The sequence below is a fragment of the Dama dama genome, chromosome 5 (genome assembly GCF_033118175.1).
Source record: "Dama dama isolate Ldn47 chromosome 5, ASM3311817v1, whole genome shotgun sequence".
Lineage (NCBI taxonomy): Eukaryota > Metazoa > Chordata > Mammalia > Artiodactyla > Cervidae > Dama > Dama dama.
The window spans coordinates 85,804,871-85,831,519 of NC_083685.1; the positions used below are offsets into that span (position 1 = coordinate 85,804,871).

At 55.4% G+C, this 26,649-nt stretch overlaps 1 protein-coding gene across 1 annotated transcript in view; it reads right to left on the reverse strand.

Annotated features, from left to right (window-relative positions):
• The window catches only part of TMEM132E (transmembrane protein 132E), a 58,433-nt gene extending 34,618 nt beyond the window's left edge, over positions 1–23,815 (reverse strand). The window contains exons 1-7 of the mRNA XM_061140738.1: positions 23,719–23,815; positions 23,262–23,438; positions 22,790–23,032; positions 22,575–22,697; positions 22,341–22,470; positions 22,008–22,185; positions 21,625–21,859 (exon numbers count right to left, since the gene is read on the reverse strand). Coding sequence (XP_060996721.1) covers positions 21,625–21,859; positions 22,008–22,185; positions 22,341–22,470; positions 22,575–22,697; positions 22,790–23,032; positions 23,262–23,438; positions 23,719–23,815 — 1,183 coding nt within the window. The remainder of the gene's footprint in view (positions 1–21,624; positions 21,860–22,007; positions 22,186–22,340; positions 22,471–22,574; positions 22,698–22,789; positions 23,033–23,261; positions 23,439–23,718) is intronic.
• Positions 23,816–26,649: the final 2,834 nt, after the last annotated feature.

Consider the following 26,649-nt stretch of genomic DNA (forward strand, 5'->3'; position numbering starts at 1 on the left):
GCAAGCTGGGCCTCGGCCAGGGGACAGATCTTGCAGGAGGACCCTCCTCCCTGGGAGACAGTACTCCCACCCTGCCTCCTGCAGCTTCTGCTGGTGTTTTGCACTAGCACTTCCAGGAAGATGTCCTGGGAGGTGGCTCTTTTCTCTGTGGACAGTTCGATTACTTCCATCCCGCTTAGACCTGCTTCCCCACCTTCTGCCCTTGATGTACATGGTTCTGGTCGCAAGATGGGTTAAAGGCAGCCAACTGGCAGGGTCTGAAAGGGCAGCTTTGCTAATTCCATGGTGGACGCTGCCCTGCTAGTACACGGTTCCCAGACTCTCTTCCCCCGATGACCTCCCCAGAAACCACTGCCTGGGTCATGCCCTCCCTCTGCAATGAGAGTTAGGTTCTAACTGGATCCATGGGGCTGAAACTTGAACTCAGGCTCCTGAAGGGGACACAGGAAAGCTCTGGATCTTCTTCATCCCTGCCGGTCTCCCAAGGTGACACGTGTGCCCCCTGCTCACACCTGTTTGGGAATGGACATAGAGAGGGAGAACTTCACTTCCCAGCCACTTCTTCCTGCTCCCCACCACCTGATGGGGTGGGGGAGTGGTTCCCAACGTGTGTTCCTGGGAACCCCACCCCAGGCCCAGGACTCCCCAGGGACCCCAGACGGAGCACCTGGAGGTGATGGTGGAGCCCAAATGATGCAGCGAGAGGAGGACAGAGTGCAGGGCTCAGATCCTTTCTCTTCCGCTAACCGAGAGCCACTTCCTCCCCGGAGGACACTCAATTGCTCATCTGCCCGAGGAGGGTTAACCCTGCCTGACCTGCCTTAGGGGCGGTTTACAGGGAGGGGAGCTGTGGAGTCTCCCGGGCAATGTCACGGGAGGGGTCACAGGTTCAGGAATGTCCCTGAACCTGGGGCTCTGGGACAGGAGCGGGGAGAGAGGCCGCCCTGTAGCCAGGGCACTGCCCTTCCTTCCTTCCTTCCTCGGAGGCCCCAGAGGGGACAGGGCCATTACAGAGGAGGGACTTCAAGTCGACAAAGACAAATTGGCTTAATTGACCCAAATTAGCAGCAGGGAGGGCCCCGATGGCCCAGCTGCCGGTACATTTAATCACTGTCACCCTGTGTGGTCGGGGCCGGCCCTCTCCCCCAAGGCCATTAGGGTCATCTCCCCTAATGAAAGCCGCCTCTCTGGAGTGTCCTCCGTCAGCAGGAAGTAGGGCTGCGACTTTGGGGACAAAGACAGCCTTAGTGGCCAGGGGTCGGCGCGCTCTGCAGAGCGGAGCCTGGTTTCAGGAGAAACAGCTTGATCTGAGACGGGGCAGCCCCGGGAGCTGGGGGTTCTTCCCAAGCCCCTCATTCTGGGCTCCATGGCCACCCCTTGGAGCGAGAGGGCTCCCCCTGGGGCCGGCTGACCAGCACGCCTTCTCCGAGATGCTGCCCAACACGTGCTCTTTACAGAGGCTCACGGAAGGGCAGGGGGCCCGGGCCTCCAGACCGGCTTCACTTCTCTTTCCACTTTCCACCATGATGGCTGGGGTGATGCTGGGGTGATGATCAAACCGGAGTCTCCTGCAAACCCTTAGAAGGTTTCAAGCCGCAGCCCTCCTTGGCCTCTGGTGACACCGTCACCAGGATCACGGTTGGCTGTTACTGCTGAAGTCCTGTACCACGAGATGGCCGGCAGGACACTCTTCCCCACCAGCCCCCTCCTGGTGTCTATCTGCTGCTTGGTGGGGACTGTCCCTCCTCCCTTCCCCTCCCACAGCACCCACTGGGGGCTGGGCCTGGGCTCAGCTGGTCCCGTGACCGGGTCACTGGTCTTGAGACCTCAGGGCCTCCAGCTCATAGCTACCCTTCTCCAGCTGCACCTGTCTTTCTCTTGCTGGGAATCTTGATCTGCCAGGACTGTCCTTGCATCGCCAACAGAGGCTGTGTGGAAAGTGCCCCAACACTGTGCATCTCCCTCTGGCCATGTTCCTCTCTTCCTTTCCATAAACACTCAATGTCGGGTGCCAGTATTACAAAGCACAGACCCCCAAGGGTGGAGTCCATGCTAGGTTCAATAAGGCCAGACGTTCTCTCTCCCACCCTCTCTCCAACTTGTCCATGGGCCACTTGAAAACTGGCTGTTAGAACTTGGAAACACATTTCCACCCCTTTCTCTATAGAGACAGTATTATCAATAGCAGCTACATCCCAGGGCAGTCCACCAAAGAGCTGTTACTTATCATACATCCCATAAATATTTATGGAGCCCCTACTATGGGTTATCATGAGACGGAACAGTGGTTCTAAGCTGGTCTGGGTCCTGGGACAGAGGACTAAGTGAGGGAGAGAAAGGGAAGGAGAGAGAAAGAAGTTTCCATGCAAATCATTTAAAAATAGGACAAGTCCAATCATCAACACCTTTTTCACATGCCTCCTCCTTCCCAGGGCCCCTCTCCTCTGGGACTTCCAAGTCTCCCCTCCCCAGTGGAACCCCCAGCATTGGGATGGCTCCTCTAGGATCATCCCAGTTTCAGGGAGCTTTATAAAATGCAGGTTCCCAAGCTCCTCCCCAGCCAAACTAATTCAGAATTTCTGGGTGGGTCCTGAGAGGGGACTCCTACTCTATTTCCACTGCCTCTACCACGTTTAGAGGGTCTTGCTCTAGTTGTTGCCGTTGTTGTCGCCAAGTCATGCCTGACTATTCGTGACCCCATGAACTGCAGCACGCCAGGCTTCCCTGTCCTTCACCATCTCCTGGAGTTTGCCCAAGTTCCTGTCCTTTGGAACATTTCTAAAACTCTCATATTTAGGGAGAAAAAAAAACACTGAATAACTTGCTAATACAGAGATTTTCCTTTGAAACAGACTTTAGGATTTTTTTTTTAGATTAACTAATTTGGCTATAATGGCTCTCAGTTTTGTCACTCGGGTTCTTTGATCTTCGCTGTGGCATGGGACCTTTAGTTGAGGCATATGGGATCTAGTTCCCTGACTAGGGATCAAACCCGGGCCCCTTGCATTGGGAGTGCAGAGTCTTAGCCACTGGACCACCAGGGAAGTCCCTAGGCTTTAGTTTTTAGACCAGCTTTAAGTTCACAGCAAAACCAAGTGGAAGGGAAGTCCATATACCCTCTGCCCCTACACTTGTTCAGCTGTAGTAGCGAGCCTCAATCATGGCTTCCCTTTAGAATCACCCGGGAGACCAGACCACAGCCCAGACTAGTGAATCCAGAATCTCCGGGGCTGGGATCCAAGACACACGCATTTATTAGAAAGAGAAAACCAAATGTTGCATATTGACACATGTGTGTGGAATCTAGAACAACAGTATGGATGAACCTAGTTCCAGGGCAGGAGCAGTGTGGACACATCGGGGGAAGGAGAGCGGGGGAAAAATTGGGAGATTAGGCTTGACATATACACACGACCACATGTAAAGCAGCTTGTGGGAAGCCGCTGTGTAGCACGTGGAGCTCAGCCCAGTGCTCTGTGATGACCCAGAGCAGGGATGGGGGTGTGGGAGGGAGGCCAGGGGGAGCGGAATATGTATCACGTAGCTGATTCACTTCTTTGTACAGTTGTGCTAAAACAACTAGGAAAAGTGAAGGTGTTAGTTGCTCAGTTGTGTCTGACTCTTTGCGACTCTAGGGACTGTAGCCTGCCAGGCTCCTTGGCTCCTCCATCCATGGGATTCTCCAGGCAAGAATACTGGAGTGGGTTGCCATTCCCTTCTCCAGGGGATCTTCCTGACCCAGGGATCAAACCCGGGTCTCCTGCATTGCTGGAGGGTTCTTTGCCATCTGAGCCACCAGGGTAAGCCCAAAGCAACTATACTCCAATAAAAAGCAAAGCCTGACTGTGTAGGCAGCCCTGAGAATCACTGCTTGAGTTGTTCTATTTTTCATAGAAGCTTTCCCTTCCCTACCCCTGCATCCACAGATGACCAAAACTCATCCCTGCCCTCTCTCCCTACTGCCCTCCACCTCCCTGTTTCTCCTTGGGACTCAGGTCCGTGCCTCCACGATGACACTATTTCCATCTGCTGGGACCTGGGATGGCAGGTGCATATCTTGGGTCAATACTGTGTGGCTCAATGTGGTTAGCAGAGGCTGGGGGCCCGAGGCTGTGCTCCGGCCGCAGGGGCTGGACTGGATTGCTCTGAAGCTCTTCCCACGGGGTGGGGTGGTCAGGAGTTCTGTAGGTCATCCCGTGGAAACCCTCAACTGCTGGGCCAGGGCCGGGACCCAGCCTGGGTCACCCAGGCTCGCCCTGAGCATGGGCTTCCATCCTCAGGTGGCTGGCAGGTGATTTCACATTTGTAACAATTACTCACTTAATTGGGTTCCAGTTACATCAGAGAGGGAGTGGAGGGCTGTGTCTGTGTTTGTACCCCCCCTTCCTCCTTCTGCACATCAAAGAGAGCAGGAAGGATGACAAACAGGGTTTCGGTTTCGTGAATCTGGAATAGTCCTGCCTTCTTTTGGGGTGAGCGTGGCTGTCCTGGGCTGGGGGCCCTGCCCCTTGCTGAGCGACTCTCATGCCTGAATTTTTAACTGGTTGTTGGACTCATGCAACGGTTCTAGTGGGTGCTGGGGGCCCAGGCAAGAGCCGATTCTTCTTATGGGCTCCCCTGCCCCCCAAACTGAGTAGGGTCCTAAAGAATCAGTGGCCAAAGTGAAGGGACCTCCCCCTCCCCCCATCAAGCAGCACCATCCAGATTCCTTCAATGGCAGAGCATCAGGGCCCCAGGGACAGGTTACCGCTGGGCTCACCGTGGGTCTCCAGGGCGGCCACGGGGTGACAGCGGGGGACAGATAATAGGGAGACACTGCTGCTCTCCACCCAACCGGCAGTTCTGCTTTGATCTACATTATATGCCACCTGTACTCCACGTAATAGGTGCGTCTGTACTAAGTCACTTCAGTTGTGTCCAACGACCCTTTGCAACCCTGTGGACTGTAGCCCTCCAGGCTTCTCGGCCCACGGGATTTTCCAGGCAAGAATACTGGAGTGGGTTGCTATGCGCTCCTCCAGGGGATCTTCCCGACCCAGGGATCGAAAGCAAGTCTCCTGAGTCTCCTGCATTGCAGGTGGATTCTTTACTGCTGGGCCACCTGGCAAGCCCAATATGTTGTATAGTATAATGTGTTATAAGTTATATGTACTATGTATTTTTCTGTTTAAAAAAAAAAGAAAATCAATGATTGAGTGCAATCCTATCACATCTCAGAAAGGGAAACAGACCCAGAGAGTGGAAGGGACTTGCTCATGGCCACACACCACCACCATTTTAGAGGTTAGGCTGCTTGGATCAAGGTCTGCTGGCCCTGATCTCACTCTCTGGTGGCCAGGAGATGGTGGAGCTCCAGGAGCAGGAAGTGAGGTGGGGATCAGATGGAAGGGTGAGCCAGGCTGGGGTCTCGTAGGAAGCACCTACCTCCCACCTCTGGCCTCTGCCCTCCAAGAGGGACCCCTCTCTGGTCCATCCTGAAAAGAGGCCAGGATGTCAAGGGTGGTGACCAGGGGCTGGGGCTGGGCTCATGCCCACAGGGCCCTTTGGCTGGATGCCCTACTCCATGGGGAACCAGGTCATGTCTGGGGGCTCTGGTGACAGGAGCACCTCAAAGGGGCCACATCTACAGAAGGCCATATGTCTGATCAGTGTTTGGAACACAGCAAGTTTTAAGGAAAGCTTTGTAGAATGAAGGAAGGAAGGAAGGAATAAACAAAGCCGATCTCAGTCTAGGAAGCAAGACCTAGATTTCTAGTCCAGGATGAAAGAAATGAGGCCCTGTTAGGGAGCAGGTTGCAGAACCAGGAAAGTTAGAATCAGAGGGGCTGCTGAATGCCCCCCGCAGCCCTGCCCAGAGAGAATCCCCTGGCAAGCAGTCTCTCCTGGGGAAGCCCCTAGTCTGATGAGAGAGGCACAGCATTCTCTGGAGGTGCCCCAGAGTGATGATGGAACCCAGCTGTCTCCTGGGAGAGTCTGCAGTCTGGTGGGGGCGAGGGAAAGGAAGGGAAAGATGCTGCTGCCTGGGGGGAGCTCCCCGACTAATGAGAGACGCACGTGGGCAGCCTCCTGCCTGAAGGAGGAGGAGAGGCTGGGGCTCAGAGGCCATGCGCCCCTTCCTGGGTTTGGAGCCGAGGAGCATGCATCTGGGTGCCTGGCAGCAAGGCGCTGGGAGCTGCGGCCAGGCAGGAGGGGAGCCATCAACATTCCGGTCAGGCAGCCAGTGGCTGAGTTATTATTATTTCTTTTTTTTTTTGGAGCTACTTAGAGCAATTTACAGAAATCATTTAGGGGCCGTTTAGGGAGAAGAGAAAAGATGAAGACTTTTAAAGGCAGGGCCTGGGGATGGCTTTATGCAGATGGGCTTTGCAGGGATATGGAGAAGGAAGGAGAGTCTGGATTCTTAAAGGTGTGGGGAGGATGGGAGGACTCCGGTCTGATAAATCTGGGTGGGAGCACCCCCACCCCCCTGCCCCAGGCAGCAGCCAGGGACCGAGGAAAAGGGATGGGTGGGGAAGGTGCCTTGAGCAGAAATGGCTGAGACGCAGGAGGAGGCAGGAAGCAGGGTCACGGGCTGGTGAGCCAGCCGCTCTGCCTCAGTTTCCTCTTCTGTAATCAGGACCCCTGCAGGGGTGAGCGAACCACACGGGGACCAAGCTGAACGGGAGTGTCACTTCTAAGATATTGGGGCCCGGAGGAGGGGCCCTGGGACCTAGAGCTGCAGACTCAGGAGATTAGGGCCCAGGGGGAGTGGGAGACACAGTCTTTCCACCTCCTCTCTTCTGAGACCCGAACCCATCACTTCACCTCTTGAAGCCTCAGTTTCCTCATCCATCCACATTATGGGCATGTCAGCCTCACAGGTGAGGCTTTACCTGTGATGAGGTCATAAAGTGTAGCCATTTTTTTCAACTGCCAGTGGCTCCAGGAGCCTTGGTCATGGTGGAGATCAGGGGGAAACTTCAGGGCTGAGGACCTGACTTTCGAATACCCGCTCCTTGAGCCCACCCCCAAGATGGGGAACTCACACTTCTAGGGCTGGACTAGGACAAAACTGACCTTCCCTGAGCTGGGATCAGAGGCCTGATGGGATGCCTGGGGAATGCAGGTGTGTGGGTGCATGCGTGCGTGCGTGCGTGTGTGTGTGTGTGTGTGTACATACGCATGTGATGTGGAAGAGGAGTGGGGATCCTAGGGAGGGAAATGGAGGGAAAAAGAGAAAACCGGCCATACATTTATCAAAATCGTCCCCACAGTTTATATTTCAGGCTGTTTGTGATGTGATTATTGGGGATGAAATCTGGTTACGCCATGGAAACAGCATGCTGGCTGGCCCATCCCTCGGAAATGCCCCTAGGGAAGCTGAAGGTGGGGTGTGGGGTGCTCTGATCTGTGACCAATCAGCTTCCTCTCGTGGTGGTTGGCCATGCTGACTCCCCCTCAACCTCAAACACCCTCGTGTGAAACCTCTGAAGACACAACAGCAAGCCCACTGGCCTGGGCGAAGAGACCTGGGTCTTGGGTCTGGCTCTGCCATTCCTGACTGCTGTGTGTGCTGGACTGAGATTGGTCCCCTCTCTGGACCTTAGTCTCCACCTTCCAGATAGGTGTGTTTCCAGGATGAGAGATGCCGGAAGCTCCCATCTATCTCCCCTGACTTTAAGTATCTCCCCCGCTACTGAGTGGCCCCTCTGTGCCACAGTCTAGAGAGGATTTCAGGGTGCAAACCAGCTTCCAGTGCATCCAAGAGGCGCTGATGGAGGGCCAGCTGCATGCAGGCACTGCCGTGGAGGTTCACACACTCTCCTCCCTTTGGCCAGTACTTCAGCAGGGAGGGGACAGATAGCCTCTCTTGTCTATCCAGCCTCTAGGCAGTGCTGGGCACTCTACACACATTGGCTCATTGAATCCCCGTGATCTGAGATGCAGGTGGTACTTGCTCTTCTCCCACTTTATAGATAAGAAGCCTGAGGCTTAGGGAACAGAAGTAACTCCCTCCGGGTTGGTGGCAGAGTGGGGGTTCCTTGCTGCCATGCTGTGGACTTCTCACTGTAGCAGGTGGGCAAAGGTCACCCCATGTGGCTGCTGGAACTCATCGCACCAGATCGCAGAGATTTGGGCACTGGTAGCATCTCTCTGAAGTCCAGGTTAGCCAGTCTCTGGTTGCCTTCACCTCTTCCACCCTGCACTGAAATTTGCATCCTCTACCTACATCAGCCGGTAACCATATCTTCCTGCCACGTGACTGATATTTGTCACAGTGCTTGGCATGGAGCAGATATTCAAAAACCCACACTGAATCAACCTGTAGCTACTTTTTAATTGAGCACTTACTACAAGCCAGGCTCTGCTCCAAGCACACTGCATGCATTAATTATTTATTCATTACTACAACCCTATGAGGAAGGTACTCTTATTATCCCACTTTATAGATGTGGAACCTAAGCCATGGCGTTGTAAAGTCATTTTTCCCGAGATTTCAAAGCCAGGACACGGCAGCTGAATGTTTGAACGAAGGCAGGCAGGCGGGGGGCTTCCCAGGTGGTGCTAGTGATAAAGAATTTGTCTGCAATGCAGGAGACACAAGAGACGTGGGTTTGATCCCTGGGTCAGGAAGATCCCCTGTAATAGTGAATGGCAACCCACCCCAGTATTTTTGCCTGGAAAATTCCATGGACAGAAGAGCCTGGAGGGCTTCAGTTCATGGGATCCCAAAGTGCTGGACTGAGCACAAGTAGGCAGGAAGAAATAAACATCACCCCTCTGGTCCCTGTCATCCACTCAGCGCCCAGACATTTCTTCCTGGTGGTGCCCTGGGAAGAAGCAGTAAGAGGAAGGAAAGGAGCAACATTTCTGTTCATTCATTCCACACAATACATGCTGAGCATCTCCTCTGGGTGAGGTGCCAGTCCAGGTGTTGGGAGTACAGCTGTGAACAGACATTGCCCTGTTCTCGGGGGCTTCCATTCCAAGGGGAGTGGGTGAGACATGACAAGCAGAGACATGACTATATAGTATGTCAGAAGGAGGAAAATGGAGCAGGGTCGGGGCAGAGGAAGGGGTGGCCAGGGAGAGCCATTCTGGTAAGATGCACTCGAGCACACACCTGAAAGAGGGAGGGGGTGGTGAGACATGCTTCTGTGGGGCGAAAGGCCAGGCGGAGAGGTAGCGAGGACCTGAGGCTTGGTGCCAGGCATGGGTATGGACTGCAAAAAGGACAGTGCAGCTGGAGCTGAGTGGGGGAGAGGAAGATACGGTCAGAGAAGCATTGCCGGGAAAAGGGACAATCGAGTGGCCTTGTCCGCCCCGAAGGACTCAAGCTTTCACTTTCAGTGAGCTCAAGGGTTCTGAGCAGGAGGGTGACTTGATCAGACCTACGGTCTCCAGGTCTACAGAATCTCCCAGTAGAAGGGGAAGGAGCTGAGAGCTGCTGCCTGCCTGAATGGGAGCCCCCAGGGCCAGCAGGCACCATGCCAGGGCTGGGGAGGAGCTGAGTGAGCTCCAGGCTGGGCAGGGAACCTCCAAGAAGGACCGCAGAGAGTCCCCAGGGCTCACAGGTCCCCAGAGCACTGAATCCTCACCCCCAAAAATACTTCTCGAGGGAGAGAAGGTGGTAGGGCCCTTGGGGATCACCCAGGCCTGCACCATCCAGGAGGGCGGCCACTTGCCACGTGTGGCTACTGAGCAGCTGAAACGGGGCCAGTCTGGAATTGCGATGAGCTGCTGATAGTGTAAAAGGCATGGGGGATTTCAAAGATGTAACACAAAGGGGAAAAAAAAAGAATGTAAAAATCTTTGCATATTGAAATGATCACCTTTTGAATATTTTGGTTGAAATACACTGTTAAAATTCATTTCACCTGTTTCTTTTTACTTTTTTGTGTGATAACTAGAAAAATTGAAATTATATATGAGGCTCATGGTACATTTCTGTTGAACAGCACCGGCCCAGCATGGCAACCCTGGTCTCATGGGCAGGGAAGCTAAACTCCAAAAGGAGGAAAGGATTTTTCCAAAGGCAAGTAATTGGCTGACAGAACACCCGAGGCAGAGGAAGAACCTGGTAGGACACTGGGGAGATGAGGGCCCACTGGGTGGATCGGGACATTTGAGGACTCCTAAGGGTTCATGATGAATTATAAATGGTTATAGAGACCCCGCACTGAATTCTGACTATTTTCTGTTGTTGTTATTCAATAACTAAGTTGTGTCCAACTCTTTGCAACCCCATGGACTGCAGCAGGTCAGGCTCCTCTGTCCTTCACTATCTCCCAGTTTGCTCAAATTTATGTCCATTGAGTCAGTGTTGCCATCTAACCATCTCATCCTCTGTCGCACCCTTCTCCTTTTGCCTTCAATCTTCTCCAGCATCAGCATCTTTTCCAATGAGTTGCCTCTTCGTATCAGCTGTCTAAAGTACTGGAGCTTCAGCTTCAGCATTAGTCCTTCTAATGAATATTCAGGGTTGATTTCTTTTGAGATTGATTGGTTGGCTCTCCTTGCAGTCGAAGGGACTCTCAAGAATCTTTAGCACCACAGTTCAAAAGCATCAGTTCTTTGGCGCTCAGCCTTTTTTATGTTCCAACACTCACATCTGTACATGACTACTGGAAAACCATAGCTTTGACTAGATGGACCTTTGTTGGCAGATGACGTCTCTGCTTCCAGGCCCCAATAACCATCCAGGATGGTTTTGCTTTTCTTCCTGTTTGCAGATGAGGAATCTGAGACTGAAAAGCAGGAGGAGTCAGCTCTGGGATCGGGGTCTCCCACAAGCTTTCAGGCTGCAGGAGGCGCCAGAGGAAGAATTTCAGGGACCCCTGGGCTCTGTCAGAAACTTCTTACACCCCTAGATCTTATTTCTGGTGATGGCACCAGCTGCCTGCCCTGATGGTATCCAGGCAGCTTTTATGCCCAGCTTGGGGGATGCCGCGGAGGAGATGCAAATATTGAGATGCCGTGGCCTTGAGGACTGGGTACCACCTTGGCATTGTGTGGGCTGGGGCTAGCTGTGTTCCCAGGAAGGCCTCCTCCACTCAGAGATGCAGAGATCCTGAGAAGGCAGGGCGAGGCTTGAGACTGTTTTCCTAGGAAGGGAAGGAGGCAGGCAGGCAGGGAGGGAGAGGGGCGGGCACCTGGCCACTGCTGTTTTTAAAACATTTAAAACAAGCAGTATGTTGCTAGGAGGTATCAAGGGTTAAAAAAAAGACCCCCTAAAAAACCAAACCAAAAATCCAACTTCCAGAAAACAGCTCTCCGGGAACTCTTTGGCACTGTCTTAAACATGCTTCCTGGCAGCGGGGCCTGGCTCCATGCAAGAAAGGAAGGAGACAAACCCACGGACTGTTTCCTGAGCCCTTGGGGAAGGCACATGGCTTCTGTTCTGGGCATGTCCACGCACACTGGTGTCTTAGCCTTGTGGCAGCCCAGTGGAGAGAGGTGATGGTATTATTCCCATTTTGCAGATGGGAAAGCTGAGGCTCAGGAAGACAAAGAGGACAAGGGTTCCTGGGTAACCTGGCCACACAGTAGCAGGGCTGTGATTCCAATCTATGTTTGGTTTGGGGCAATGCGAAAACCCACCCCAGTCTGATGTGACTGACTTCTTCTGAGGCTTTCCTGGATCCAAACACTGAGAATGACCCTTGATGGGTTCGACCCCTCAGCTTCAGGCTGTCAGGGTGAGGGATGAGGAGGGGGGCTGGGCCTCTATTAAAAATCGTGAAGAAGATCCCATCTGTCTCAGTTCTCCCACTGGGCCACCTTCCCCAAGACTCCGGAACCGACAGTAAACATTCCAGTCATCACCCAAGGGAGTCAGAACGGGCTGTGAACCACAGGGAAGTCCCTTCTGCTCTCTGGACTTTAACTGCTAAAATAATAATAATAAACAAAAAAGCTCCAACTACTGAGCCACATGCTACAGACTCCCCATTTGCCATCCAGTGTTGTGCTAAGTCACTTCAGTCGTGTCTGACTCTTTGTGATCCCAGGGATTGTGGCCCAGCAGGCTCCTCTGTCTGTGGGATTCTCCAGGCAAGAATACTGAAGCTGATTGCCATTTCCTTCTCCAGGGGATTGTCCCAATCCAGGGATCAATATCTCTCACTTTTCCTGCATTGGCAGGTGGATTCTTTACCACTCACAGTACCTGGGAAGCCCACCATCCAGTCTTACAGAGGCAGAAACCAAGGAGTAGAAAAGAGAGGCCAGGCTGAAGCTAAGAGGCAGAGCCAGCTCTCAGATCCACCTCCCTGCTTCTCAGAGTGCGCCTTCTGCCATGTGCTGGCTCCTCTGATGATTTCCAGTGGTCATCCCCCATCCCAAGAGCCCTTATTCTCAGCCCCCGGGATCAGCTCCTGGAATACCTTCCTTAGCATTGCTACCATCTGCAAACTGCCCCTAAAAGTCACTGTTGTTTGATTCCTGCTTTGATCAAGCCACTCCCTCGCTGCACAATGCTCCACAGCTCCCTAGTGCTCCACAGAACACAGGGTCAAAGTTCTGAGAAATCTTAAGAGATCATCCAGGTAACCCTGCACTTGGCCCCCTAGCCTGCTGTTCCCTCACAGGCAGCTGTGGCTCTTCCCGTGCTGGTCAGAGCTGGTAAGCCAGGGACCACTTTTGTCCGATGTTTCTGTCTCCCTCAGGGTCTTGAACACACAGTGGATGCTGACCGATTAGTCTTGAGAGGCAGGATTCCTGAGCTTGTTAAAGCCATCTGCAGTGGCATCTCCTCCATGAAGCCTCCCCTGATTTCTCCAGCAGATTCACGATTTCTCCCTTCACAGCACTCTGTATCCCTTCCAGCACATCCATGGCTGAATTTCATCACGGTCTGTGCAGAAATGGCTCATCTCCCCGGGACACCACCTTAGAAGTTCCTCGTGGGACAGGCCTTGTATTGTCTTCATTTTCACATTTACCACAGTGCCTGGCATGGCGCTGATGATATTGGTAACAATAATACTGAGAACTATCATTTTCAGACACTCTGTGCCAGGCGCCATTCTAAATATTTGACTTGGAATAATGACTCAATCATCACAACAGTCCTCTAAGCTGGATGTTTTGATAATCATTTTCAGATGAGGAAACAGGCACAGTGGTTAAGCAACTGGCCCAGAAACCACAAGGGGATGGACAAAGCCAGGCAGTTTGGTGTTAGAGCTCAGTACAGGAGAGGGTGGGGGTGGAAAAAGAGAACTTCGAGCGTCAGGAGAAACCAGACAGTCGACTGCTGGCTCCAAGGGTGTCCAGCACAGGCCATGGCACGTGTTAGGTGCTCTGTTAGTAGTAATGACTGTTAAAATAACTAGATAGTCCAATAGCTGCTCAGACCCATGTGCGTGGTCAGCGGGGCTGGGTGGGGAAGGGCTTCCCAGATAGGAGGGCTGCAGCCAAGTGGTGAGCCCAGTCCTTTGTGCCAAGTCAGTCTGGCCCCCACCCCTGCTTCTCATCAGACCACCCCATCTAGTTCCAGCCCCCTTTCCCCAGCATCAGGCCTCATGCAAGGGGCTGGCGGCTAGCAGTTTTTCTCCCGCAGAGAACAGTCACAGAAAATTGAGATCATTTCTCTGCTGTGTTGGCAGCTGAGAAAATGGCAAATTTTCCTATTTCCTATCCAAGAATCCTTCCTATTGGACAAAGGCCCCACATACTTCTCTTTTCCCAGGGCAGGCAGGTCAGGGGAGAGTGTGGGTTAGCCCGGGGGCAGTTCACCATGTTGGCTAAGAGGCGTGGGCTACTGCAGTCTTGCGGCGGCAGGGGGCTGGACGTGGGAGGAGGAGGTGACCGACCGAACCCCGGCAGACATGCAACAGGGTCAGGCGGGGCTGGGAGGGGGGTGGGTCAAAGCAACAGGTAATCTGGAGCCACCTGTGGGACTTCTCAGAGATCCAGGCTGACTGGGTTTGGCTGCAGCCCCATTTTACAGACAGGAGGCCTGAGCCCACGGAACAGGCTGCTAGTTTGGCCGGACGCGTCTGGAAGCCAGCCTTGCCAATCATTGGGCGGTCTCTGCAGCAGCCTGCCCCCTGCACACTGTGGTCCTGCTTCTGACGGGATGGCCGCAGGAAGGCAGGAAAGACAGTCACAGCCAGGATGGTGAGGGGCAAGGGGCTATAAAGAGAGCTGAGGCAGGTACCCCTCTGTGGTGCCGGGGGTGGGGTCTCCACCCCCACAGGTCTGGGGCTCTGCAAGCTTGCAGCTCCCAGCATCTCAGGTCACTCCCGCTCCAAAGCCTGCTATGGCTCCCCATCTCACTCAGCTTACCAGTTCATCTTCTCCCAAGGGCCTCCCCGCTCCCCTAGCCTCCCTGCACCCTCCCCAGCCCACAACGCCTCCCCTGTGCTCAGCCCCTCTGGCCTCCTTCCTGTCTGGAATGGTACTCAGCCCTGCCCTAGGACTGGTCCCAGTGTGATATTCAGGCGTTCGCTTAGTTTGTTCTCTTGCCTCATTCATGTCTGCTTAATGACACTTAATCAAGTGATCATTCATTTAAATACTGCACAACCTCTTCCCACAGACTCACACACATGCACACACACACACTGGAATCCCCAATTCCCATACCCTATCTTTTTCTTATTTTCCTTGGTTCTCATTGTCTTCTAACACATCATATAATTTATTTATCGTATGTATTTATTACTTGGGTTTCCCTTGTGGCTCAGCTGGTAAAGAATCTGCCTGCAATGCGGGAGACCTGGGTTCAATCCCTTGGTTGGCAAGATCCCCTGGAGGAGGGAAAGGCTACCCACTCCAGTATTCTGGCCTGGAGAATTCCATGGACTGTACAGTCGATGGGGTCACAAAGAGTCAGACATGACTGAGTGACTTGCACTTTCACATTTATTACTTACTATCTGCCTCTCTTCCACCTGCCTAGGAATAAAGGCTCCAGGAGTACGGGACTCTTTGCTATATTCATGGATTAAGTCCAAGTACCTAGAACAGTAGTTACTAGCTGAATACTTGCTGAGAGACAAGGAAGAGGTCTCTGCCACATGTATTTGAGTGACTGTATGATCACTGACTCATCTGACAAAACGTTAAATGCCTACTTTATTCCTTACATCTTGATAGCCCCCAGGGTATACAGCAGCAGGCAAGTGGTCCATACCTTCCAGGTCCATCCAAGTTTGCAGCCATCAGGGAGGCCAGGCAATGCAGTTTACAAAGAAGGCAAAATGAAAGGGTAGCAGGGTTGGTGGGTCTGTGTTCAACTCAGAATCTGGTGGGCTTCCAGGAGGAAGTGTGGATACACTTGAGCCTGAAGGCTGAGTAGGAGATGGGGTGGGAGAGTGTTCTGGTCAGAGGGAACAGGATGTACAAAGGCTCTGACGTGAAAAAGAATGTGACTTATTTAAAGGACTGGAGAGCTGAGTTGGGTGGGATAGGTGGGACCCTCACTCAAGTACATGGGCATGTGGCCGTCGGTCCATCTGGGCTGATTCCCGTATGCGTGAAACAGGGGGGTAGGGCAAGAAGACCTCCATATTCAGGGTCAGAAAACCTGATGGCAAGAGCTGGTGTGGCCAGGACTCCGTTGAGCCTCAGCTTTGCCCTCTGTAAAATGGGATCATGGTTGTTGTCTTTACCTGGCGGCTGCTGGGAGAATCAAATGAGATCGCGAAGCTAAACTCCAAAGAACTGTTGGGACCCTCAAGCGTCCGGGTGAGTGCCCATGACCGTGTGGGCGCGCGTTTGAGCGCACTGCACTGCCAGCTCCCACCGACACCGTTCTCCTGCCGTGACAAGTCTGCAGCATCATCTGTCCCAAGATGCCAAAAATACACTTGCTTCTGGCCCCGAGCCAGGCTCCTCAACAGCCTTGGAGGCTGGGGGGAAGAAGGGAGGCCTGAAAAGTGGGGTGCTACAATTGCTGAGCCAATGAGGTCATCTTGTTTCTCACCATCGGACCCTCAATGTGCAGGAGGACAAAGGTCACCCTTGAGGGCTGGGGCAGTGCCTCTCCCATCAGACAGGGGCCTCTCTCATCAGATTGGTGCCTCCCCCATCAGACCGGGACCTCTCTGAAGATGAGACTGTCTCCCTTGCCATAAGAGGCACTCCCTGTGAGCAGGAATCATCTCCCCTCTTTCCCCCGAATAGCAGTGAGGTTGTCATTCAATGTGACTCTGGCTGATTCTGTTTAAGAGCTGACCACCTCTGGGGCGGTGTCCCTGGGAAGGGGGTCAGGCTTAAGGGTGCCCTGGCTGCCTGTTCTCTCCCAGAGTGAGAGGCCCGTCCTATAGGGTCTGATGGTGTTCAGACCTGGATCCTTGGATGAGATGCCTCTGAGAACCTGGACCATTTTGAGCATCATCCTCTATCCAGGTGACTCTCCTAGCCCCAAGGATAGTAAATGGCGGGCTCAGGAAACAGACACAAGCTGAGAAATTCCTCCAGCAAGCACACAGCCTGCCCACTGCCCTACAGCTTGAACGGACAAGGATGTCACACAAGAGAAGAGAGTAACCAGTTGTTCACCCTCATGGGCCAGAAAAAATGTGGGCAAGAATGAAGCAGAAAGGACTCAAGTTCGATAAAAAGCAGAACTTTGCAAAGGCAGATAATTATCTAGATAATTTGGACAAAAATTTTTTTTTCTTCAATTACCTTTTCTTTTTTTGGCACTGAATTATTCATTCTTGCATTCATTCATTTGTGCAACAAGCATTGAATATCCAGGTAATTGCTTCCATTTTCCACTTCATCCTGCTGGGTTGTCTGCCAGCCAGCAGGGCCTGGGGCGGAGGTGTGGGAAGGCGGAGCTGGGGAGGTGATGGTGGATCAGAAAGGGGTGAACACAGCAGAGGAAAGGAGATAGTGACTTCTGGATCCTCAGCCTGCCTCCCAAGAGGCCACACCTGTCTTAGGGCATCCTTCCCTACCCTGGCAGCCTCTTGGTCCTCTGGAGATGGATGCGGTAGCTGGCTGAGTGTTGACGCTCCCTGATACACTGCCCCATCCTTGCGGACCTGTGGAGTATGGCATCGCCAGCTGAATTGATGATAAGGAGGCCCACTTTTCATTTAAAAAAATAGAGCAGGAAAGTAGAAAAAAATTTATTTAAAAAAAAACAAAAAAAACAACAAACCCACAACTGGTTCATTAATCTCTTATTAAAATTCTGTGCTGAGCACTGGCAAGGAAGAAGTAAAGAAGACCTGGGGAGGGGACAGAGAGGAAGAATCGTATCCAGTTGTTAGCATCTGTGGCTGGTCTCCAAGGACGGGAAGACCAGGGAGGTGACCAGAGGCTTTTCCGTGGCACAGCCAGTGAACTGGAAGGGGGCAGGGTGGGCATCACCTGCTCTCACTTGGCAGAGAAAAAAACAAGACTTGGAGTGGGAATGACTGTCCTGTGGCTACACAGCAGGTGGATGACCAAGTCCGGATTTGAAGCCTTATCTGTTGGATCCTGGGGACTCTGATTCCAGGCTGCCTCGAATGTCAGAATCAGAGTCTTTTTTCTCCTCTCCCCAACTGGACTTCAAGTGCATGAAAAGGAGTTGATGACTAGGTTTTGAGACCATCCACGTGCCCTCTGGAGTACTTGGCAAGGCTTATTAACACTACCGGTGATTGATTATCTTGACTGTGTGGGACCCGAAGCTAGCTTGAGGCTGGAAGTGTATCTTTGCATGAAGCCAAAGCCACAGACAGAGGGTATGACAGAGGAGATGGAACTTCTGCCGAGGGGCCAGGAGCAGACTGCCAGTCTCGAAAGCTGGACTTCAGTGCTGGTTCTGCTTCCAGAATGAACTGGCAGGATGACCTTGGCTGGTCCTTCCCCGAGTGTCCATTTCCACCTCCACACGAGGGCTGGACTGCAGCTTCTGTGATCTCTTTTAGTTTCAGGGTTGTGAATGGACATCATTGTGGGCAGGGCAACAGAGAGAGACCCCCTCCCCCGGCCACTCCATCCCTCTGCCCTGGTGCCTCTCTAGGTCTCAGAGTCTGCAGCATCACAAGTACTTACAACTGATCTCAGGCTTGGGGGTCTATCGGTTTCAGACAGGCCCCCGCTGAGGACCTAGGAGGTGCCCAGGTCCCACCCTGGTATTCCAAAGGGGCCTTACCTCCTGCAGCCAAGCATTGAGCTATCTTCAGAATGGATTCCAATAAAGCTCATTTTCTGCCACCAAGTTTATAACACATCCCCACCTACTGGTCTTAAACATTAACTAAGGCTGTATTGTGTAGGGCTCCATGTGGCCTGGAAGATGGGTGTGTGTGCTGGGGGGTGCGGGGGAGCACCATGTCTCACTTCCAGCAGCGAGGGAGCCTCCCAAGGGCAGCAGTGACCCTGTCCTCCTGCCATGTCCTCCCTGCATCTCCAAAGGGGCCCAGAGCTTGGGTGATCAGCGGGGTGGGGAGAGCACAGGCACAGACCGAGGAGAAGCCGGACTGGTGACCACAAAGGTGAGGACACAGGCACTTGAGATCATGTATTCAGAGCATCATGAGACATTACCTTCACATCTGTGTTATATAACGTCACCCCAGACATGTGTATCCTGTATGTGCCACTTAAGGGGTGTGGCACAGTCCTGCCCCACCCCCTGACTCTCTTCTTGGAGTCTCTGTCTCTTCCCTCTGCCCTCTTATGCTCCACACCCCAGAGCTCCAGTTGCAATTAATACTGTGAGGGCCCCACAATAGAGTTGTCTTCCCATCACTGGAGAGTGGGGCCAAAACAAGACACGGCTCCTGCCTTAAATGCAAGTATGTGGGGATGAGGAGGGGTACACATATAAATATGACTGTAAATATGCCCACACATACCCTTCACACACACACTGCTGTCCCTGAGGAGTGCTGGGAAGGTGGCATGAGGGGCCAAAGCAGCACCAGAAAGAGACCAGTTATTTCTCTTGGGGGTTTGATGCTGCTGATGAGAAGCCAAGGAGTAATCTAGGCAGGCTCCCTGCAAGAGGTGACATTTCAGTTGGGCTTTGAAGGCAAGGTAAGGCTTTCTGAAGGCAAGGTATTCCAGATAGAGAGGGGCTGGTGGGTGCAAAAGCAGAAAGGCAAGAAGGTGAGAAGAATGATACCTCATAAGATGCATGGAGGATGAAGAGAGGACAGTACCACAGAAGTGAAGATGTAAATTGAGACATGAACAGATAACGCTTTGTATGTTAAGAAAGCAAAGAGTGTATCCTTGATCATACAGGCAGTGGGGAACCAGTGAGGGCTACTGAGTGGGAAGCTGACATAATCAGTCCTTGAATAGGTTAAACCACCACCATGCCTCACCAAACTCCTATCCAAACTAAAAATGGAGCAGAAGGCCTCCCCAGGGACCAGATGCAGGGAAGTGGCCTTCTCAGATGGCTTCTGGCAGAAGGCTTGACGGTGACAGCAGTGTAGGGACTGCCACCCCTGGGGCTGAGCCGGGCCCTGAAAGGTAGCAGGACGCTGTTCACAGATGTCATTGGCCCGGGAGTCTTGACAGACAGTGAGGAGGGGAGGGATGGGCCAGAGGCCACACTGCTTGGGAAAGATGGGGGACATGAGGGAGGCAGCCCAAGGTCACCCCACCCGATGGTGCCAGAGTCAGAAACCCAGGCTGTTCGGCTCCCAGTCTGGCTGTGTGGTCAGAGCCCTGTGGCCTCAGGAGCCTGCCAGGCATGAAAAGCTGCAATTGCACCCCCACCTCCACCCCAGCATCTTCGAAGAGCCCCGAACTCAACCAAGAGTGAGTTTGAAATGAGACTAAATCCATGTACCCGTTTCCTGATAGAGGCATGCTTTTGGTGGGCAGGTGTTAGGTATTCCTGAAGGAGGAAGGCCCAGGGGAGATGATATTACGGGGGGAGGAACTTCTTTGGCCTTATCCATCTGGGGGTGGTTCCCAAACTTTGAGCATCTGCTGGTACCCTCCCCTAAGGAAGCGGAGACTGAGGCATGGGATGAGGATTCAGGGAAGAAACTTGGAAAGGGAGACAGAAAACCAGGAGGGGGAAATGCCTGCTCCATGGGGGGACCCTGCTCCATCTCCTCAAATTGCTTCCTTCTAACCACCTGTCTAGGGTTTCCATGGTGGCAGTGGGAAAGAACCCGCCTGCCAAGGCAGGACGCTAGGGTTTGATCCCTGGGTTAGGAAGATGCCCTGGAGAAGGAAGTGGCAACCCACTGCAGTATTCTTTTCTTAGCAAAATGTGTCCACATTACGTTTTTCTCTTTTTTAAAATCTATTTTTAGTTGAAGGATAATTACAATATTGTGATAGTTTATGCCATACATCAACACGGATCAACCTCAGGTATACACATGTCCCCTCCCTCTGGAGCCTCGCGCCCCACCTCCCACTCCATCCCACCCCTCTAGGTAGTCACAAAGCCCCAGTTTGAGTTCCCTGAGTGGTATAGCAAGTTTCCACTGGCTACCTATTTTACATATGTTAGTGTATATGTTTCCACTCCAGTATTCTTGCCTGGAGAATCCCAAGGGCAGAGGAGCCTGGCAGGCTACAGTCCATGGGGTTGCGAAGAGTCGGACATGACTTAGCGACTGGTCAACAACAAATCACCTGTCCACCCAGGGCCCTGAGTGTCCCGGGCACTGTGCTAACCCTGGCAGTGTGGGGGACAAGGCAGAAAAAGCCCACCACCTGCCTCCACTACTCCATAACTAGCCGAGCACAGAGAAGACACCGATATCTAAGGAGAAGCTAAGGTAGATAGATTTACTCCAAGAGAAGCAAAGCCAGGACACCGAGGCCCTACTGGAGCTGGGTTTTAGGAAGCAGGTGAGATTCTGGCAGGTGAGGGAGGCCAAAGAATCTTTAATAGGAGGCTCAGGGGTGAGGAGGGTGCACATGGGAACCTACTGAGAGTGTCTGAGCTGCCTGGAGGTAAGACCCTCGCTGGGCTTTTGGAAGAGAATTCTGGTAGTAAGACACAGAGGGTGGGGGCAGAACCATGCCTAGACCCAGCCTTGAGCTGTGTTTCCTTTCTACTGCAACCCCAAATTCCCTGGGATCAGGTCACAAGCACAACCCCCGTGGTTCCAGTGCTCAGACATCCAGAGGTCCCCTCCCCATCTGCACCCCCCCCCCCCCCAATCTTGCACGCAAAGCCCGAGAGATTTCTGGTTCTCAGCTGCGTTCCCCTAGCCCATTCTTCTGTTAAAGCACCGAGGTTGGCTGTTCTTGGTGAAATGAAAGCAAAATAGCCCCCCACCCCGAGCCACCCCCGTCCCCTGAAGCCGGGGAGAATCAATCTACTAGTAGAGGGAAGTCAGACCGTTCCCCACCCACTCCTAGCCTCAGGACCCTAGATTCCCAGAGCCTATTTCTCTTATTCTTTCAGGGTAAGAGAGGCCGCTGGTTAGAGACCTTGACCGCGCTCACGGCCCGCCTGGTCAGGTTCCTAAGAACCGGGTCGACGTCGGCAAAAGCTGAGCGCGGCACACGAATGGTCCTCCGCCCTTGCGGATGGTCCTCCGCCCCCTCTATCCTAGCCCCTCTCCAGGCTGTCCAGGCTCACCCCTCCGCGAGGCGAGGGGCAACCAGGTCCCCCACCCCCTTGCCGGTTGGCTAAGTGTGTCCCAGCTCCGCTCGTCTCCCGTTGGGAGGGGTCGGAGCCTCTCTTTCTTCATTCTTCCTCCCCACCTCCAGCTCTCTCCCTCCCGGCTTGGTCAGCGCCCCTGACCTCCTGGAGCGCCTCCAGCTTGCGTAAGGCCCGCTGCAGCCTCCTTCCGTCGGATCTGAGCTCCCACTCCGGGGGTAGGGGTACTCTTCCGCGACCCTCGGGCCCCCATCCGTATCCCTGCTGTCCCACTGCCAAAGCGCGCCAACCCCGGCTCCTCCCTCTCCCACCCCCTTTACCGCGGAGCCCGAGGCGAGCCTGGGGAGCAGACGCAACAGATTGCAGAACCCGAGCGAGAGCGAGCGAGAACGGAGCCGGCTCCCTCCGCCCGCCGGCCCGGCCTGCGCCCGCGGCCCAGACCCCCGCCCTCCGGCTGGGCTCAGCCGGCCATTTAGATGCAGCTCACAGGACGGCGGGCGGGCGAGTCCCCGCGGCTCCCCGGGCCCCTGTCAGTCCACTCCCCTTCTCCAACACCGCCGCAGGGAGCGAGGCAGTGGGCGGCGCGGCCCCGCACCGGGCTGCGCGCCAGTGGAGGGGTAGACACGATCCCCGTGGACCCGAGCAGCCCCCCGGGGCCCCGCCGGCTGCCAGGTTGGGAGCGACAGGAGGGGTGGCCCGGACGCGATCCGGCGGATCCCTCGGGTCCCTTTAGATTTCCGTGGGTGGACACGCCCCCAAGACTCCCGGGTTTGGACCTTTTTTTCTAATCCGGAGAGGGTTGGAGGGATACACCCCCCACCCTCCCGCCCTTTTCCGGGGCCGGATTCGGCCCCCAGGGCGGGGCTCGCAGCCTCCGCTCCCGCCAAAGGGTTTGCGGGGGCTAGAGGTAACTGGAGCTGCAGCCCGAGATGCTAAGCTGGGAGCGGCGGCTGCGAGTCCAGGGGGTGGGGGTTCGTCTACTCCAGGCTCCTGTCTGCCGGCTCCAGCGGTCCCCGCCGCATCTTCACTCCCAAGTCCGCGCCGCGACACTTACCGTGGGCGAGCAGCGCCGAGAGGCAGAGCAGGGCGGCGCCGCCGCGGCCCGGCATCCCTGGGGCCATGGCCGGCCGAGGAGGGGGCGGCAGGGGGCAGCGGTCGACGACGACTTGGTCCCAGGCTGGGCTTGGTCACATCCAACTTCAGGTGGCCGTGGGCGTCCGGCTGTCTCTGCTGAGGCTCCCGGGGCCAGGGAGTGCAATTCGGGGGCACTTTGAGGGGAGGGGGCGTCCCAGGCGCCGCCGGCTACACCCTCGGAACTGGTGGGGGCGCCGCTCGGGGCGGGAGGAGCCTCTAACTCCCCCCGTCTGGTGCCCCCTGCAGGATCAGTGCGGCTAGTAGGGGGGGAGTCGCACGTGCGGTCCCCGGGCCGGGTGGCCACTAGCGTCTCGCAGGCTTGCCGAGAGCCCAGTGTCCGTTTCCCCAGCCCCGCGGCCCAGCTCGAATCCGAACTAGCTGGAGGGTGTAGATTTCCAAAGCAAGTCCCAGTTTCCTCGGCTTCGGTAGTAACCCCACATGGATAGCGCGGCTTTCTTCCTCCCGAACAGCCTGCAACAGCAGCAGCAGCTCCAGCATAAAAATCCCAGGTTAGGCGCAAATGAATAATTTCTTTCGCAATGAAAGAGAAAATCCAAGCAACTTTAATCCATCTAGAGAAGGAAAAGTTTCCGTGCAGTGCTGAGACCGGCAGCGCGGGTCGCCACGACCCTAGACAACGCCCGCACCGAGGACCCCGGGGTGGGCGGCCAGCGGCTGGTCCCCTCGCCGAGCTCCCTTGCTTGGCGCTCCCTCCAGTCTCGACCAGGGCCCGGGCTCCACACGGGCAGGCTCAGCGCCGCCTGCCCGGGCAGCGGCACCGCGGCTGGGGCGAGGGTGGGGCAGCCGGAACGAGCTGCCCCATGGAGATGGGGTTTGGAGAAGCTACGGAGCAGGAAGGCGGGCTACAGTGCCCGAGCCCAGCCTTTCCGGCCTCGGGCGCCGACTCCAGCCTCCTGGCCGCGAGCGTAGTGGGATGGAGAGGGGCTCGGCCAGCCCGCGGCAACCCCGGGTCGCCTCCCTCTCCTCCCGGGTCTCGCTGTCTCAGCCGAGGGGCGCGCTGCTCCGCCGCGCTCCTCGCCTTCCCCGGGGGAGCCTGCACAAACCTTGAACTTTTCCGGGGTTCAGAGTCTCCGACGCCTCCTTCTCCCCGCCGCCCCCGCCCTGCCCCCGGACGCCCGAGGTCTCGGTGCAGCCGGGCATCCGCTCGCGCTCTCTCTCCCTCTCGCCGAGTCAGTTTGGGTGAGCGGAGCGCCGCGCCAGGCTGGGCTGCGGGCGGCGAGACTCGGGCGCCACGCCAGGGGCCAGGGCACCGGGCGCCGGCGCAGCCCGCGGCCGGGGAGGCGGCAGCTGGTGCCTACCGGGCCAAGCGGAGAGGAGGTGCCGGCAGGAGGGCCGGCTCCCCATGGACGAATGTTGGGGGGGCGTGGGGAGAAGAAAAATCAAGGAGCAAAAAGGAAGAGGAGGTGGGGCGGAGTGGGGGAGCCACAGTTGCACGAAGCAGCCGCCGCCGCCTCCTCGGCGATCGCGCCGGCTGCTCCGCCGTAAATGACTCGAGAGAGAGACACACACACTAGCGCTCGCCCGCCCTCCTCCCCGGTCCGGGATCGAGCGCCCACCCCGGCGGCGGCAGCGGGCGCCGAGCCGGGCGCGCTCGCTCCGCTCCCCTCCCCTCCCAGATTCCCCGTGGTCACGTGGCCTCGGAGCGCGCGGCCCACGACTCGCGCGCCACGGAGACCCCCCCACCTCCGCCCGAACTCCCCCTCCCTGGTCCACGTGTCCATTCCGCATTCCCAGCCTGGGGGCGCGCGCGGCTCCTTAATGAGACTTGGGAGAGGGCCGACCTCGCGATTCCGCGATCCCCTGTTTTAGGTTTTATTTTTTTCCTCCCCAGTGTAGGCTAGCGCTGGGACCCGAGTGGGGCCCGCCGGCCGGCTGCGGCGGCCGCATTTCGCCCCCGGTAGACGCCAACCGCAGCCGCCCGCTGTCCCTTTTCAAAGGATGCTCGCTCTTCGCCGGGCGCCAGAGCTGTTTTGCAGCCTCTCGGCCAGAGGCGCGGAGCGAGGGTACCCTATCTGCACCCGCAGAGTCTGGGCGTGGGGTCTCTCCAGAGCCCCGGGTGGGAATCAGCCGGGCCGCCGCGCCCAGCTTCGTTTGGGGATGGTGCCCCGGAAAACCTCTACGGTGCTGGGGTTGGAGGGGGCACGGAGAGGAGGGAACGTGCCTTCCCACAACTTGTTTTGCAAACCTTTAAAGGGACGTGGGGTGGGGGTGGGAAACTGCCCTTCTGCACACTCGCCCAGGCACCTGCTGATGGGGGTGGGGAGGGGGGCTGGGATGGCGTTCTCTCTCACCGTCAGGCTGGTTCCATTAGAGCGCAACCCAGATCAGACCAGACAAGTCAACCGTCAGCTGTCAGCCAGGCATCGGATCAATAGAAATGATTTTATAGTCTCGCTGGGAATCAAGCCCCAACCCTCCAAGGGCTGGGTCTCAGTCCCACTCTACTCTGGAGGAAGAGGGTCTTCAGTCCTATGGACATAGCTCTTTCCGGGAGGGGGCGGTGGTGTATGGACCTTTAGGGTCACCCCCCCCCCAAACTTCTTCACCCATCCTGACTGAGGGTGTGGGTAGAGGCAGGCAGAGCAAGTCCCCCTGGGGTGCTTCCCCTCTGTCCCTCAATCTGCTCGACTGGTCCTAGACCTCGGACACGGTGAGTGTTCTTTTCATCTAGAAAAGTGACATCTCCTGTCTGGAAAATGGGCTCGAACGGTTCTTAGAAGCCTCCCTCCTCCCCGCCTGCTGGCTGTGGCTCCTCAGCTCAGTACTGGGGCCTGCGGGGGCCCCCACCACCGCCCCCCCATCTGTCTGAAGCTCCGGGGGTGCAGCGTGGGGCGGGCTGGACTGGCCCTCGGAGGCCCTGGGGATGGAAGGAGCTGGAGTCGTCAAGGCAGGCGATTCTCATTAGGCCCCTAATGCCTGCTAGCAATTAATGTCACCCAAGGGCTTATTAACCATCCCACTGAGAGGCGAGCCAGCAATCAAGATTTGTGCGGGAGAAAGGGGGAAACAAACTACCTCCTGAGACCCTGCTGGGGTAGAGGAATGGGGGGTGGGGGCAGGGAGGTCTCCCACCTCTGCCCACCTCCCCCCCAAGGAAAGGCCCCAGAGCTTAGAAAGAGGAGTCCAGAGGACAAACACAAGTTTGCTTTTCTGAGCTGAGGACCCACTGTCCCCAAGATGTGGATCAGCTATCTCAACCCACTCTCCTGGCCTCCTCTGGAGACTGGTTCTTCTCTCCACCCCCTGCCACCTACAACCCTTCGGTAATAAGAATCTAGTCTCCCTTGGCCCACTCAGTTTCCCCTCCTCCCTCCTTCCCTCCCTCTGTCCCTACAAGAGATGGTGCATATTTCTGATGTCAAGCCACTGCTCAAAACAGTGAGCAAGACAGACCTAGCCTGTCCTCATGGAACTTCCGTTCTGGGGGTGGGGGGAAGGCAGACACTAAGCTTGTAATTGATTACAGCTGTGATAAGATATGCTGCATAAAAACTTAGGCATTTTTTGCTCATCTTATGGAGAAGACAGACCCAGAGTCAGGAAGGGTCGTGGGGAGGCAAATTGCTGTCATCAGAGAATGTAACTTCAGCCTCAGATTGTTCCAGTTACCATCTATGGGCCTTCCAGTTACCCTTCATGGGCCCTGGAACAGTCCCAGCCTCCTGCCAAGTAGCTGGGCAGAGGTTGGGCCCAGTTCCCTGCATAGATGCCCACCAGGAGCCCACACAGAATCTGGCCCCCTCTTCCTCTTCTGCCAGACCTGCCACCAAGGTGGACCTAGTGACATCCGCCCATGTTTTTCAGGACCCCTGCCCATAGAAGAGGACTTCCCAGGTGGCACTAGTGGGAAAGCACCTGCCTACCAATGCAGGTAGACAGACGTGGGTCCCATCCCTGGGTTGGTAAGATCCCCTGGAGGAGGGCACAACAACCCACTCCAGTATTCTTGCCTGGAGAATCCCCATGGACAGAGG